General features: G+C 43.0%; 1 protein-coding gene across 1 annotated transcript in view; it reads left to right on the top strand.

Moving 5' to 3' along the window:
- vav3 (vav guanine nucleotide exchange factor 3) overlaps window positions 1-15,470 on the top strand; it is a gene marked incomplete at its 3' end in the record, with an annotated part of 118,697 nt that overhangs the window by 80,163 nt on the left and 23,064 nt on the right. Inside the window, 6 exon segments of the mRNA XM_031796458.1 lie at window positions 81-166; window positions 661-793; window positions 2,490-2,599; window positions 7,342-7,443; window positions 8,709-8,800; window positions 15,402-15,424. Coding sequence (XP_031652318.1) covers window positions 81-166; window positions 661-793; window positions 2,490-2,599; window positions 7,342-7,443; window positions 8,709-8,800; window positions 15,402-15,424 — 546 coding nt within the window.

Here is a 15,470-nt window from a genome sequence, read left to right as displayed (position 1 = left end):
ATGACTGTGAAGTGAGCTGGGTTTTTAAGTGTGACCTATTTCTTTCTCTCTTGCATCCTCCAACCCCCACCCCCTTTCAGAATCAGTCTCTTAGTACCTATGGGAGACCAAAAGGAGACGGAGAGGTACGCGTTACCTCAATCGACAAACGTGCCAAACAGGACCGGTGAGATGTCTGTCTGGTGTGTGTGTGGTTTTCTGTGTGTTTCTGTGTGAGTGCATGTATGGATGTTTGTCTGGAACGTGGCAAGATAAGATCAAGTCTTTTTACAGTCCCTCGTCTACTGCTTGCTTGTAATGCTTTATGGATCCAGTAATAGGTGTTTATTAGCAGCTATTGTAGTGCATTACGCATCACTCAATCAGGCATTACAAATGCACTTATAATACATTCTGAAAAGGGTATTCATGCTAACCAAAGTCATCTTTGGTTATTTCATTTTATTTTTATTTTATTTATTTTATTTTATTTTATTTTAATTTATTTTGGTTATATCATTTTCTTTTATCTCACCTGACAAAGACTTCTGTGAAGTGGAAACATTGTGTGTTTGGGGGCAGGAATAAAGCACTGGGGAACAGCAATATTCTGTGATCAGACCTCTCATTCCTTTACCTTCTTTTTATCTCTCCCTCTGTGTCTTTCCTCTGACACCACAGGCACATCTTCCTGTTCGATGCTGCTGTGATCGTCTGTAAGAGGAGAGGAGACAACTATGAGATGAAGGAGGTGATCGACCTGCACCACTTCAAGATCACCAACAACCCCACGTCAGATAAGGAGAACAGGAAGGTGTGCGCGCGTGCGTCACTAAAAGCGAATCAGACACATATTGAGATTGCCACATTCATTGACGAGCGTGATCAGATATTGTGTTGATTTGATGGATAGAACAGCTTGCCTTTTCCCCAGATGGTGTGTTTATTAAACATTGCCTTGTGCCTGATGGTACACACACACACACACACACACACACACACACACACACACACACACACACACACACACACACACACACACACACACACACACACACACACACACACACACACACACACACACACACACACACACATACACAGCAACAAGCACCCAGCAAAGTATAATATTCACTGTTGTGGATAATGATACATTGCACAATGGCTTCCCAGGGGATAATAATCATTTAGATTATAATAACTTTAATTTGTTAAGAAATGAGACAATAATCAAACCAAAATCTAAGCAGCATGCATCTTTCCTATTACATGAATGACAACCCCTTGTCTGTCGTATAAGGCTAGGAATCTACGAAAGCTGGTCTATAGTGTACAGTGCTTGTTTTCACCCTCTCACACAACCTCCCACCTACCCCCTATACACACCCTATGATTGGTCAAGAGGCTCTCTTTCTCTTATCTGATTGGCTGGTGGCTTACCCCAATCACTGCAGCCTGAAGACCACTTTAAAGAGTCAATCTGGAATTTGTACATCCATTTGTAGTTTGATTGTCCCTTTAATGGCTGTTCTCATTGTTTTTATAAGCACAGCTGCCCTGAGCACTGAGCAGTAAGGTACATGCAGACTACAGAGCCCTCGTTGTAGGAAAGATAACTCTAGCAGAACACACAACATTACCTCTGAATATACACTTGTTTATTGTACTGAAATGTGGATACCTTTTTCAAGACAGCCTTGTCTCTGTGTAATAACAAGGAGAGGTGGTTGTAGCAGGTTGTTATCAGGGACGCTGGAGTAATGGCCAGTCTTTAATGTTTACTGTAAAAAAAAAAGTATTGTTTATTATCTATTTAATTTGCCTTGACAATGTAAACATGTGTCCCATGCCAGTAAAGCCCTTAAATTGAAATGGAAATTGAGAGAGAGAGATGAACCAGTGTCCATGCAGCCCCAGATATCAAGGCAGATAGGACACTGCAGAACTTAATCACTAAAGATTAGCCACCTTAAACTCACGAAAGTTCCAAAAGAATAAAGACATTTCAAATGTCATATTATGTCTAATATTATGTCTATATACAGTGTTCTCTATCAATTCAATTCAATTCAAGGGGCTTTATTGGCATGGGAAACGTGTTAACATTGCCAAAGCAAGTGAGGTAGATAATATATAAAGTGAAATAAACAATAAAAATGAACAGTAAACATTACACATACAGAAGTTTCAAAACAATAAAGAAATTACAAATGTCATATTATGTATTTATACAGTGTTGTAACAATGTACAAGTGGTTAAAGTCTATCTCTCTCTCTCTCTCTCTCTCTCTCTCTCTCTCTCTCTCTCTCTCTCTCTCTCTCTCTCTCTTGCTCTCTCTCTCTCACTCTCTCTCTCTCTTTCTCGCTCTCTCTCTCTCTCCCCCTGCATACACCACTCTATTTCTTTCTATGTTGACTACCCCATTCTACCTCACTATGACCCCCTCATCTAGCTCCCTCTGTATCTCTCTAGTTCACTCTCTCATTGCCTTTTTTGTCTCTTGTTTTAGTGGTCCTATGGGTTTTACCTGACACACAACCAGGGGCAGAGTGGCTTCGAGTTGTTCTTCAAAACCAAGGAGCTGAAGAAGAAATGGCTGGAGCAGTTTGGCATGGCCATGTGAGTGTGTGTTCTGACCCATGTCATGCCTCTGCCTCACTCCCCCTGCAGCAGTGTGTGTTCTGTCCCATGTCATGCCTCTGCCTCACTCCCCTTGCAGCAGTGTGTGTGTTGTGTGTGTGTGTTTCTGTGAGAGAGACAGATAAAGTGTTTGTGTGTGTCCTCTCTTGTGTGTACTGCCTTAGTGTCACAGTATTGACGTGTCACTTTTCCAGTTATTCAGGTAAGTACAGATCATGATTAATGAGTGTCACAGTCCTGAACTCTCCTGGCACCCTGCTCTGAAACACTAAAGACACCAAAGACTCCCCTCCCCTCACCTGCTCCAAATCACCAGACTGATACAACAACCAGAACGGACAGCCTGGAAAAAAACCTATATAACTATTTCTTAGACAATCAAAACTCCTTTCAGTGAATGGTGTAATTATATATTATGCTTGCACGAGAACAGCTTCTCCTTTGCAAATACGCACAAGCGTTCCAGCTTTGATTAATGAATAAAACTTGTGTACTGTATGTTCTATAATTACTTTGCACAAAAACATAAAACTGTGCCAAATATTGCCAAATATAAAGGGGATGTTTAACTACTTTATCAAATTGCTTGAATAAACACCAGTGTGTTAAATTCACTCTGTAATAGACTGGATATCTAACAATGTCCTGACAGAGAAGCTGATTAGTGACTAACTCAGAATGGGTTTTATCAAGTAGTCCATTGACTCAACTACATGCACACTTGGCCATATAGGAACATTGTCCCTATAAGTCCTCTGTGTCATCTGTCTCAGTCTCGTTGGGGACTTCACTCGCACATGTGATCTAACATGCACTTGTCATCATAAATACCACTGAGCCAAACCCCAAACACATCTGGTCATCAAGTGGAGGACAGGGGTTCTTTTCACACTGTAGCTATTTAGAGAGGAGGAGTGGAGATCAGAGGACCTGGGATTATTAGATGCTTTGTTATTTTTGATAACGACATTTACAATTTGTTTACAACGGGGGTGGGGGGGCACCTGCTACAGCAAAAAAAAATTAGGGAAACAATTGACCCGTTGCTAAGACCCGCCCCCCTTGGTTACTGTTCCAACCTCGGACAACATTTTCCCTGGAAGCCCAATTACCCATTCAACCACATTCGAAATCCCCCCACAATGATCTCAAACTGTGTTTGTAATACACAATGAAATGAAACACAGACTGACTAGCCCTTGCTAATCAGGAAACTCTTGGGTATGTTGTGGTGGACTGTCATTACAATTGCTTCACAGGATCCTGGTAAAAGTTTGTTGTGTAGCTAGCCACTGAATGGCTCTGAATTCACTGTCAGCACGCAGTCGAAGCTATAACTATCCTGATGTCGACAGCAGATGGGAGCTCTATTCATAACATTGCTAAATTAGCTAGCTAACATGTTTTTTTTACATAGTTTATTTGCACCTTATTTGTAGAACAATCTTCAAAATGTAGTTAAATGTGATGTTCTGGTTCCTCTAAGGAAATTCACAAAGCTGATTGAGGACCTTATTACTGATGAGTGTTTTCTGTTGTTGTTATGATCGTGTTTTGCATTCCGCTTTTATTTGGTATTTATATTGATCCGTGTATTTTCAGTAATTTATGTAATTCAGGGCTTATCTGTAGAAGAGACCTTGGTCTCAGCATGACTAAAATAAAGGTTAAATAAAAATAAATATTTAAACAATTTGAAAATAAGGTATTTTAAGTGGCTAGCTAGCTGGTGTTAGCAATGTTTGGTGAGACTGAGAGCTAGCTAACCAGCTGAGCTAGCAAACAATATAGCAACAGTATCATTTTGGATTCAGGAATCACAGTAGCAAGTACTCCCCAATTATTTAGTCATTTAAACTCAGTTTTTGCCATAACCTTCACTGGCTTTCATGTGATTTAAAGATGAGAATGTCTGAGGTGTTGGACTCGACGACAGTTGCTATCCATTGAAACGCCGCGATTGGTTGCTGAAAATTCTGGGGCAGGGCTTAGTGAAGGGTCAATTATATTAAATAGTACGTTGGACTGTTCTATGCCGGTGATATCAGAAACAAAAAGAGAAAAGGAGGAAAGGAAGGAAGGAAGGAGGAAGAAAAAATACAGCATCAGAGAAGGAAATAGAAAATAGGGGAAGAAAAAAGGCGTGACGCAATGCTGAGCGAAGCTTGAGCTTGATTAACTCAGTGGAATTAATGAGTTTGGAGCGGAGAGAGAGAGAGACAGGAGAGAGAGACAGAGAGAGAGTGTGAGAGAGACTGTGAAGAGAAAGAGATAGAGAGACAGAAAGAGAGAGGCAGAAGAGTTAGAGAGCAAGAGACAGAGAGAACGAGAGAGAAACGCTCCTTCAGTTTCTTTGGCACACAATCACTGAGTCACTTGGCTCCCTGGAGAGACTGTTGACTGATCCCAGTACTGTTGTTTTGTCTCGCGCTGCAGCTCAGTTCAGCTCAAGACAGTGAAGAGGAGGAGACACATTTAGACTGCTAATATAATGGCACTGTACTCAAACTAACTCTGGATTACTTGACCTAACCCACATGAATAAATACATTAGTATTCACTGTCGTGTTAGCTGTAGTTTACTGTAGTATATACAGTTAACTATAATATGAATGTTGTAATAAAAAAACATTTTTTTAAGTGTTTGAAAATTAAAAAATAAATAAATAAATAAATATCACATATATATAAGTATTCAGACCCTTTACTCAGTACTTTGTTGAAGCACCTTTGGCAGCGATTACAGCCTCGAGTCTTCTTGGGTATGAGACCACAAGCTTGGCACACCTGTATATGGGGAGTTTCTCCCATTCTTCTCTGCAGATCCTCTCAAGCTCTGTCAGGTTGGATGGGGAGCATCACTGTACAGCTTTTTTCAGGTCTTTCTAGAGATGTTCAATCGGGTTTAAGTCCAGGCCCTGGCTGGGCCACTCAAGAACACTCAGAGACTTGTCCCGAAACCACTCCTGTGTTGTCTTGGTTGTGTGCTTAGGGTCATTGTCCTGTTGGAAGGTGAACCTTCACCCCCAGTCTGAGGTCCTGAGCGCTCTGCAACAGGTTTTCATCAAGGATCTCTCTGTAATTTGCTCCGTTCATCTTACCCTCAATCCTGACTAGTCTCCCAGTCCCTTCCGCTGAAAACATCCCCATAGCATGATGCTGCCACCACCATGCTTCACCGTAGGGACTGTCATGTTCCTTTTACTGAGGATGGCTTCCATCTGGCCACTCTACCATAAAGGCCTGATTGGTAGAGTGCTACAGAGATGGTTGTCCTTCTGGTGGGTTCTCCCATCTCCACAGAGGAACTCTGGAACTCTGTCAGAGTGACCATCTCCCTGACCAAGGCCCTTCTCCCCCGATTGCTCAGTTTGGCCGGGCATCCAGCTCTAGGAAGAGTCTTGGTGGTTCCAAACTTCTTCCATTTTGTTCTTGGGGACCTTCAATACTGCATAAATGGTTTGGTACCCTTCCCCAGACCCTTCCTCAGCTCTACGGAATATTCCTTCGACCTCATGGCTTGGTTTTTTCTCTGACATGCACTGTCATCTGTGGGACCTTATATAGACAGATGTGTGCCTTTTCAAATAATGTCCAATCAATTGAATTTACCACAGTTGGACTCCAATCAAGTTGTAGAAACATCTAAAAAAATGGGAACAGGATGCACCTGAGCTCAATTTCGAGTTTCATTATTACTTACGTAATAAATTGTGTGTAGATTGATGAGGGACATTATTGTTTATCCATTTTAGAATATGTATATATATATATATATATTTATTTAACTAGGCTAGTCAGTTAAGAACAAATTCTTATTTTCAATGACAGCCTAGGAACAGTGGGTTAACTGCCTTGTTCAGGGGCAGAATGACAGATTTTTACCTTGTTAGCTCGGGGATTCAATCTTGCAACCTTTTGGTCACTAGTTCAGCGCTTTAACCACTAGGCAACCCTGCGGCCCCAATATGGCACTAACCTAACACAATTTGGAAAAAGGAAAGGGGTCTGAATACTTTCCGAATGCACTGTAGGTAGGACTGGTGTCTGAACGGATAGTTCAGAGCTTCTGCTCTTTTCTATAACCTGTAGAGAACACAATATGGTGTATACTTGGCATGTCGGTTTCTAACTTATGGGTGGCACAAAATATGATATGGGGAGGGGAATGGGTTAGGTATATGCAAATGAAATAGTCTAGTATTTACTATAGTTAAAAGCAGTGTCGTAGCAGTTTTGTAGCGGTTTTGCGAACATTACTTGTGTATTTACTATAGTATTCTACAGTATATTACAACATTCTATAGTAAGTATTACACATGATCGAGGGATACTACATTGTGTAGTGTAGTATTCTACAGTATACTGTCATATTTTTTTCATGTGGGAAGAATCAGGACGTCTGTCTCGGGTTGCTACCAGGTTTTTTATTTATTATAATTGGCAAAAATGAGGTGAAGGCCTGAAGGTCAGGTGTTACTATGGGCAACATGTGAACATAACGACTTATGGAAGTAATACAGAAACTGCCGAGCTTGTATCAAAGTACTGTGTAGTCTGTATGTAGACTGTAGAGCTACAATCAAGTTCCAATGTGGAACCGAGATTTGCTACTAGTATAGCTGACTGCAGTTACCTTAACGTCACAATGTGAAACTGCCAATGTACGATTGCACTTGTCTTTTCTAATCTTCATATCCTTTCTTGCCCATGTCTTGTAGATCCAACATACGTCCAGAGAATGGCACCAGTAACTTCCATGAGTTCAAGATGCACACCTTCGACAGAATTACATCCTGTAGCTACTGCCACATGCTGCTAAGGTACGGGGTCACACACGCACGCGCGCACACACGCACGCATACTACATGTTATTTTACATTTGAGTCATTTAGCAGACTCTTATCCAGAGCGACTTACAGGAGTAATTCGGGTTAAGTACCTTGCTCAAGGGGACAGCAACAGGTTTTTGACTGACAACCCTGAACCTGTCTCTACAACCAATGGGTATATATTGTTTGGGGCCGGCAGGTAGCCTGGTGGTTAGAGCGTTGGGTCTCAAGGTTACTGGCCCCGAGCTGACAAGGTAAAAATCGGTTGTTCTGCCCCTGAACAAGGCAGGTATTAACCCACTGTTCCTCGGTAGGCCGTCATTGTAGATAATAATTTGTTCTTAACTGACTTGCCTAGTTAAATATATGGATCACTTCATGGCTGGGGGCGCATGATGTGAAGAAGACCCAGCTGATGACCCTATATGGCCCATAACTGCCCATTCCAGGTGGATGTCAGACGGGGAAAATATATTTAAAATATATGTGAGCATGCAAGAGGACAAATATACTAGGCGAGAAGGGGAGTTACAAGAGTGTGAGCTGACTGAGCATGTGCAGTGCACCTGTGTGTATGGTGTGTTTACAACATCTGTGTGTAACCATGACCCTAACCCATAACCCTAACCCTAACCCTAGCTTCATGTCCACAACCTGGCTCAACCCTAACCCTAGCCTCACCCATAACCCTAACCCTAACCCCAGCTTCAATTCCACATCTGGGTTCAACCCTAACCCATACCTTAGCTACCATGGATGTCCACACCCTGGCTCAACCCTAATTCTAGTTTGTGTGCGTGGCTCACCAGGAGAGTTAGTCAGACTGGGGCGGCCGGGCTTTACATCAGCAGGAGGTTCTGGAGCGGTTATGTAAAAGAAAATACAGCCGCCGGTAGGGAGGAGTGGAGAGGCAATGACGGATGGTTGAACCTGAGACAGGGGAGTTGGAATGGCACCAAGTCACATCTTTTAAAGACTCTTCGTCCTCCTCCTCTTTCTTTACTGCCTCTCTTTATCCCACACACACACACACACGCACACACACACACACACACACACACACACACACACACACACACACACACACACACACACACACACACACACACACACACACACAGTCTTGCGCAGCTAACCTTAACCAACAAAATGTCCCACAAGTATAGTTAAACACACACACACACAAACACACACAGAAACACACACACACATGCCACACTGAGTAACACTGGTTGTCTCTCTCTTCTCTCTTCCAGGGGTATCTTTAACCAGGGGTACCTTTGCTCCAAGTGTGGTGTTGGAGCCCATAAGGAATGTCTGGGGAGGTTTGGCAGCTGTGGAAAAACAGGTGAGAACCCCCCTCAAAACACAGACTCAAGAAAGCAGTACACTACAAGTAGTACAGTACATACACTATATGACCGATAGTATGTGGACAGCTGCTCGTCAAAATCGAATCAAATCAAATCAAATTTATTTGTCACATACACATGGTTAGCAGATGTTAATGCGAGTGTAGCGAAATGCTTGTGCTTCTAGTTCCGACAATGCAGTAATAACCAACGAGTAATCTAACAATTCCAAAACTACCAACTTATACACACAAGTGTTAAGGGATAAAGAATATGTACATAAAGATATATGAATGAGTGATGGTACAGAGCGGCATAGGCAAGATGCAGTAGATGGTATCGAGTACAGTATATACATATGAGATGAGTATGTAAACAAAGTGGCATAGTTTAAAGTGGCTAGTGATACATGTATTACATAAAGATGCAGTAGATGATATAGAGTACAGTATATACATATGAGATGAATAATGTAGGGTATGTAAACATTATATTAAGTAGCATTGTTTAAAGTGGCTAGTGATATATTTTACATAAATTCCCATCAATTCCCATGATTAAAGTGGCTGGAGTTGAGTCAGTGTGTTGGCAGCAGCCACTCAATGTTAGTGGTGGCTGTTTAACAGCATTACAGTTTTTTTTTACAATCTCTAGTACCCATTTCTCAATACTTAGGTCACTTTTTCAAAACTCTTCACACAGTTCTCCTAACCAACTTTCAGCTTGGCACAGCAGTTAATTTCACATCCAAAATGCACTAAAACTACCAAAACACTTCATACATGTCTCAAATCAACTAATTATTCCGTAACACTAGCAAAGGTTGTCACCCAACAAGCACACTTTGTCACTCATAAAACAATGACCTAAAAAACACTAACAACAGGTAGCATTACACAATGTTTTCTTTTGTAAAAATGTCTTTACAAAACAAGAATGACACCTCTCTACTGTTTAGAATTCACTGCAGTATATGTTACAGGAATGAATCAGACATATTGCAATATGCTTCAATATGTTTTATGTCATTCTTTGGAATTGAGTGATTCCAAAATACAAGAATTTGTATATACACCATCTACCGACACAGATACAGTAGCAATACTAGTCAACCCTGTCTTCTGCATTTAGCCACAGGTTCTCATCGACATTACATCTTATGTCCTCTTGGGCAATACACCTAGGAAATAATCTTTTGGAATGCCTGGTCTATCCCTGGAAATCTTCTACAGATATGTCCAGGCATCCAGTGTTCATTGCGTCCAGGATGGACATTTGATCATGTGGAAGGTGGTCATAAACCTTCCACCTCCATGAGGAAAATAATTCATCTATGGGAATTGAGGAATGGAGATTAAGGTGGGAGGAGAAGTGACACCATCCTGGGATGGGCTGCAAACCACTCTGTGACTGTAGAGGTGAAATGCCACATTGTCCCATACAATTACAAACGTTGGTTTCCGATTTTGCCTCACTGCAACCCTTTCCTCACCTGGCACAACCCTTCCATAGAGGTCATCCAGGAATGAAATGAGACGCTCTGTGTTGTATGACCCAATTATCGATTTGTGTAACAGCAATCAATCAGAGGATATTGCTGTACACATTGTGATGTTGGCACTCCTCTGGCCCGGGACATCCACTGTGGCTCTTTTCCCAATCACATTCCTTCCTCACCGCCGTGTTTTGGCCAAGTTGAAACCAGCCTCATCCACAAAGATGAATGTGTGGGGTGTTTGCCTGGCTTCAATCTCAATGATTCTCTAAAATAAACCCACAAAGCAACATAAGAGTTAGGCTATCACGGTAATTTACATTATACCTAAAACATGCCATGGTGTGCCTCTGCCCTGTTTGGTTTTGTTCTAAACCAGTTCTGTATTTTATAGTCATCTTACCTGGACATATTGGTTCCTGAGTTGCTTGACTCATTCAGAGTTCCTCTCAAAGGGGACAGTGTACAACTGCTTCATCCTGACTTGATGTTGTTTCAGGACTCTAGAAATAGTTGTTATGCTAACATTGTGAATATTTCCAAATGTAATGTTGTCTGCCAACACTCTGTCCCAAATCTCTGTGAGTTTTATGCCATTGTTTCTGATGACCATATCAACGATTGCAGTTTCCTGCACAGCAGTGAAAATCCTACCTCTCCCGCCTGTGGGAGGTAACCGTTGGGTCCTAAGCAGAATTACAAAAACAATTACGCACAAGTGGGTTTGGTGGCTTTGCTCAATTGACTTCTGTAATGTGCAGTTCAGTCAGATGCAGAATGTACATCTCACCTGTTGTTTTGCCGGAAATTTCTCACAATAGATGCCACTGTTGAGTGTTGCAGATTTGGCTGCGTTCTCAGACCAGCCTCTCTCATTGATAGACCATGATTTATTACATAATCAATTATAGTCGCCCTAATCATATCTGAGACTACAGCTCTTGAGCTTCCTCTCGATCTTCTTCCACCACGCATACGTACTCCTCTCCTTCTCCCAGCCACTCTTCTTCCTCTGTCAGCCACTTCTCTATCTCTGGCTGGGTCCATGTTGACATTGGAGTACAGCATTATTCCTAAGATGTCCCCTTTTGTATAGATGGTAATGGAATTGAAAGACTAACACCTGGGTAGGTGTTCAGCTACAATGGGAATCAGCTGTGGTTGGTGTAATTGTATTTCATTTTTTTAGATTTGGAATACATTTCAATCCGATATTACTGTAGAAATGTAGCAATGTAGTCTTATTCAATTTTGTGTTATGTTAGGTTTTGAACTTAAGTTTAACAGTTTTGAAAAGAGTTTGTAAACATGTGCAAATTGGCCTGTAGGTACATAGAGTTTTGGTGGTGGTTGTGTCTGACTGAGAAAAGAAATCATGAAATTTGAAAGATGTAGTCATTGAATGCATTTTGTGCCAAAGCAATGAAAAATGATCCACAGTTTAGCCCACATAGACTGATGTTGTGCTCTTAGTGTGAAGAGTTTTGAAAAAGTGACATAAGTATTGAGAAATTGTTTCTAGCTGTTGTAAAAAAAACTGTAAAATATAGTTGGTCCCCCCTTTGCTGCTATAACAGCATCCACTCTACTGTGAAGGCTTTCCACTAGATGTTGGAACATTGCTGCAGGGACTTGCTTCCATTCAGCCACGAGCTAAGTGAGGTTCGGGGACTGATGTTGGGCGATTAGGCCTGGCTCGCAGTCAATGTTCCAATTCATCCCAAATGTGTTCGATAGAGTTGAGGGCTCTGTGCAGGCCAGTCAAGTTATTCCGCACCAATCTCGACAAACATTTTCTGTACGGACCTCGCTTTGTGCACAGGGAAATTGTCATGCAGAAACTTTGCTACAAAGTTGGAAGCACAGAATTGTCTAGAATATCTTTGTATGCTGTAGCATTAAGATTTCCCTTCACTGGAACTAAGGGGCCCGACCATGAAAAACAGCCCCAGACCATTGTTCCTACTCCACCAAACTTTACAGTTTGCACTATGCAAACTGTATTTACACTGCTCCACAGTCCAATGGTGGCGAGCTTTACACCACTCCAGCCGACAGCTGGCTTTGCGCATGGTGATCTTAGGCTTCTGTGTGGCTGCTCGGCCATAGAAACCCATTTCATGAAGCTCCCGACGAACTGTTCTTGTGCTGACGTTGCTTCCAGAGGCAGTTTGGAACTCGGTAGTGAGTGTTGCAACCGAGGACAGACCCAGCAGTCCTGTTCTGTGAGCTTGTGTGGCCTACCACTTCGCGGCTGAGCCGTTGTTGCTCCTAGACGTTTCCACTTCACAACAACAGCACTAGGCAATTGACCGGGGCAGCTTTAGAAGGTCAGAAACTGGCTTGTTGAAAAGGTGGCATCCTATGTCACTGAGCTCTTCAGTATTGTGCATTCTACTGTCAATGTTTGTCTATGGAGATTGCATGGCTGCACGCTTATGGTTATGGCTGAAATAGCCGAATCCACTCATTTGAAGGGGTGTCCACATACTTGTGTATATATGCTCTTAATAGGTATAGTTCATGTTAATGTGTATACCTGAAAGTAAATTGAAAAGCTGCCGATAATTAACCTACAATAAGGAAAAGCTCATAGTCACTGTGTATGGGGATTGGTCAGAGTATGAAACCTGAACACTTATATAACTCTATCACTATACATACCTTTAAACTGTTCACTGCACACACACACGCACGCGTATGTACACACACGCACACACACACACACACACACACACACACACACACACACACACACACACACACACACACACACACACACACACACACACACACACACACACACACACATACACAAGCGCATACACAAACGCACATGCACATGCACAAGCACACACACATGCAATGGGAACAGAACATGAGTGATTAGAGTAGACTGATTATGACATTCCTCACAACAAACAGGTCCTGCAGACTTCCCCTGACTTGCAGTGAGTGTGTCAGGGGCCTGTGTGTGTGTGTGTGTGTGTGTGTGTGTGTGTGTGTGTGTGTGTGTGTGTGTGTGTGTGTGTGTGTGTGTGTGTGTGTGTGTGTGTGTGTGTGTGTGCGTGCGTGCGTGCGTGCGTGCGTGCGTGCGTGTGTGCAGATTGCAGCAAGGTGCCTGCTCCTGTTGGTGTTGGCATCACTCACAAGCAATCAGGTCAGCAGTGCAATAACACAGTCACCAGCCACACCTGGTCACTAACTTCCCTGAATAGATTACTGTCATGCCACGGGGGGGCTGGAGAAAATCCCAATTGTCTTCCATGTGGAGATAAACGTTAGTCCCTTTTACAGTGTTAGAAAGTAGAATGCACTTGGTTGCAATATGTTATGTTGCAACTATGCTTTCACTACCAACTTGCTTGTTAAGCAGTTATTAACGCATGGCTGATGTTGGCTGAGTAGCAATAGATATAGTAACCTCATCAACACATAGCAGTTATTGACAGGAAAACAGAACACAATCACAACATCCATGGACAATCAGGAATGTGCATTACAACAATGAATGCTGTGCCTTGGAACAGTGTTATGACTGCAGTTCTGCAGGAGGTATGTGTTTACAGTACTCTGTCTCCAGGGTGTTCTGCAGGAGGTATGTGTTTACAGTACTCTGTCTCCAGGGTGTTCTGCAGGAGGTGTGTGTTTACAGTACTCTGTCTCCAGGGTGTTCTGCAGGAGGTGGGTGTTTACAGTACTCTGTCTCCAGGGTGTTCTGCAGGAGGTACGTTTTTACAGTACTCTGTCTCCAGGGTGTTCTGCAGGAGGTATGTGTTTACAGTACTCTGTCTCCAGTGTATTTTGCAGGAGGTATGTGTTTTTCAGTACTCTGTCTCCAGGGTGTTTTGCAGGAGGTATGTGTTTACAGTACTCTGTCTCCAGGGTGTTTTGAAGGAGGTATGTGTTTACAGTACTCTGTCTCCAGGGTGTTCTGCAGGAGGTATGTGTTTACAGTACTCTGTCTCCAGGGTGTTCTGCAGGAGGTATGTGTTTACAGTACTCTGTCTCCAGGGTGTTTTGCAGGAGGTATGTGTTTACAGTACTCTGTCTCCAGGGTGTTATGCAGGAGGTGTGTGTTTACAGTACTCTGTCTCCAGGGTGTTCTGCAGGAGGTATGTGTTTACAGTACTCTGTCTCCAGGGTGTTCTGCAGGAGGTATGTGTTTACAGTACTCTGTCTCCAGGGTGTTCTGCAGGAGGTATGTGTTTACAGTACTCTGTCTCCAGGGTGTTCTGCAGGAGGTATGTGTTTACAGTACTCTGTCTCCAGGGTGTTCTGCAGGAGGTATGTGTTTACAGTACTCTGTCTCCAGGGTGTTCTGCAGGAGGTCGTGTTTACAGTACTCTGTCTCCAGGGTGTTTTGCAGGAGGTATGTGTTTACAGTACTCTGTCTCCAGTGTGTTCTGCAGGAGGTATGTGTTTACAGTACTCTGTCTCCAGGGTGTTTTGCAGGAGGTATGTGTTTACAGTACTCTGTCTCCAGGGTGTTCTGCAGGAGGTCGTGTTTACAGTACTCTGTCTCCAGGGTGTTCTGCAGGAGGTATGTGTTTACAGTACTCTGTCTCCAGTGTGTTCTGCAGGTGAGGCTTGTTTACCTCGGGTCCCAGTTGGCTCTCTCTCTCCCTCTGCTCTTCGTTATCAGCCCTGTTCAGCGTCACTTTGTGTAACAGGTCAAAGTTCGATCCAGAGCTGCCTGGCTGTCTGTTGTAGAGGGAGCGGGCGGAGGGAGGGGGAGGGGTGCTTGTTGGTGGGGTGTAGCCCGTCCCAGGAGAGCCAATGAACTAACAGAGAACAAACTGTCAGAGCAGAACAGTCGTCAGCCCTGCCCCCTGAAGTGGTTTACTCCAGACTCTTTACTCCTGTCAGGTACCTTCAGCACAACACAACAAACCAATGAGTAAAAAGAGTAGACAGTACCGCGAGTTGCTTTCTGCTTCACTAATGAGAGAGTGCTTCTGTAGCGCTGGAACACTGTGTGTGTGAGAGAGTGTGTGTGTGTGTTGGGTAACAGTTTGTGCGTGTGATCGTGACTGTGTGTGTGGCTGTTATGCGTTCTCCTTGTAACCCACTCACCATGCCTGTTTTCAAACTCCTTTCAGATCCGGGCTCCTTCAGAACTCAGGTAAGACAGTGTGTGTTTCTATCTGCTTTCCCTTTCCAAAGTTCTG

Source organism: Oncorhynchus kisutch, linkage group LG18 (genome assembly GCF_002021735.2).
Source record: "Oncorhynchus kisutch isolate 150728-3 linkage group LG18, Okis_V2, whole genome shotgun sequence".
In the NCBI taxonomy this organism is placed as follows: domain Eukaryota; kingdom Metazoa; phylum Chordata; class Actinopteri; order Salmoniformes; family Salmonidae; genus Oncorhynchus; species Oncorhynchus kisutch.
Note: the sequence above shows the minus strand (reverse complement) of the source record. Positions and strands in the feature narration are given on the sequence as shown.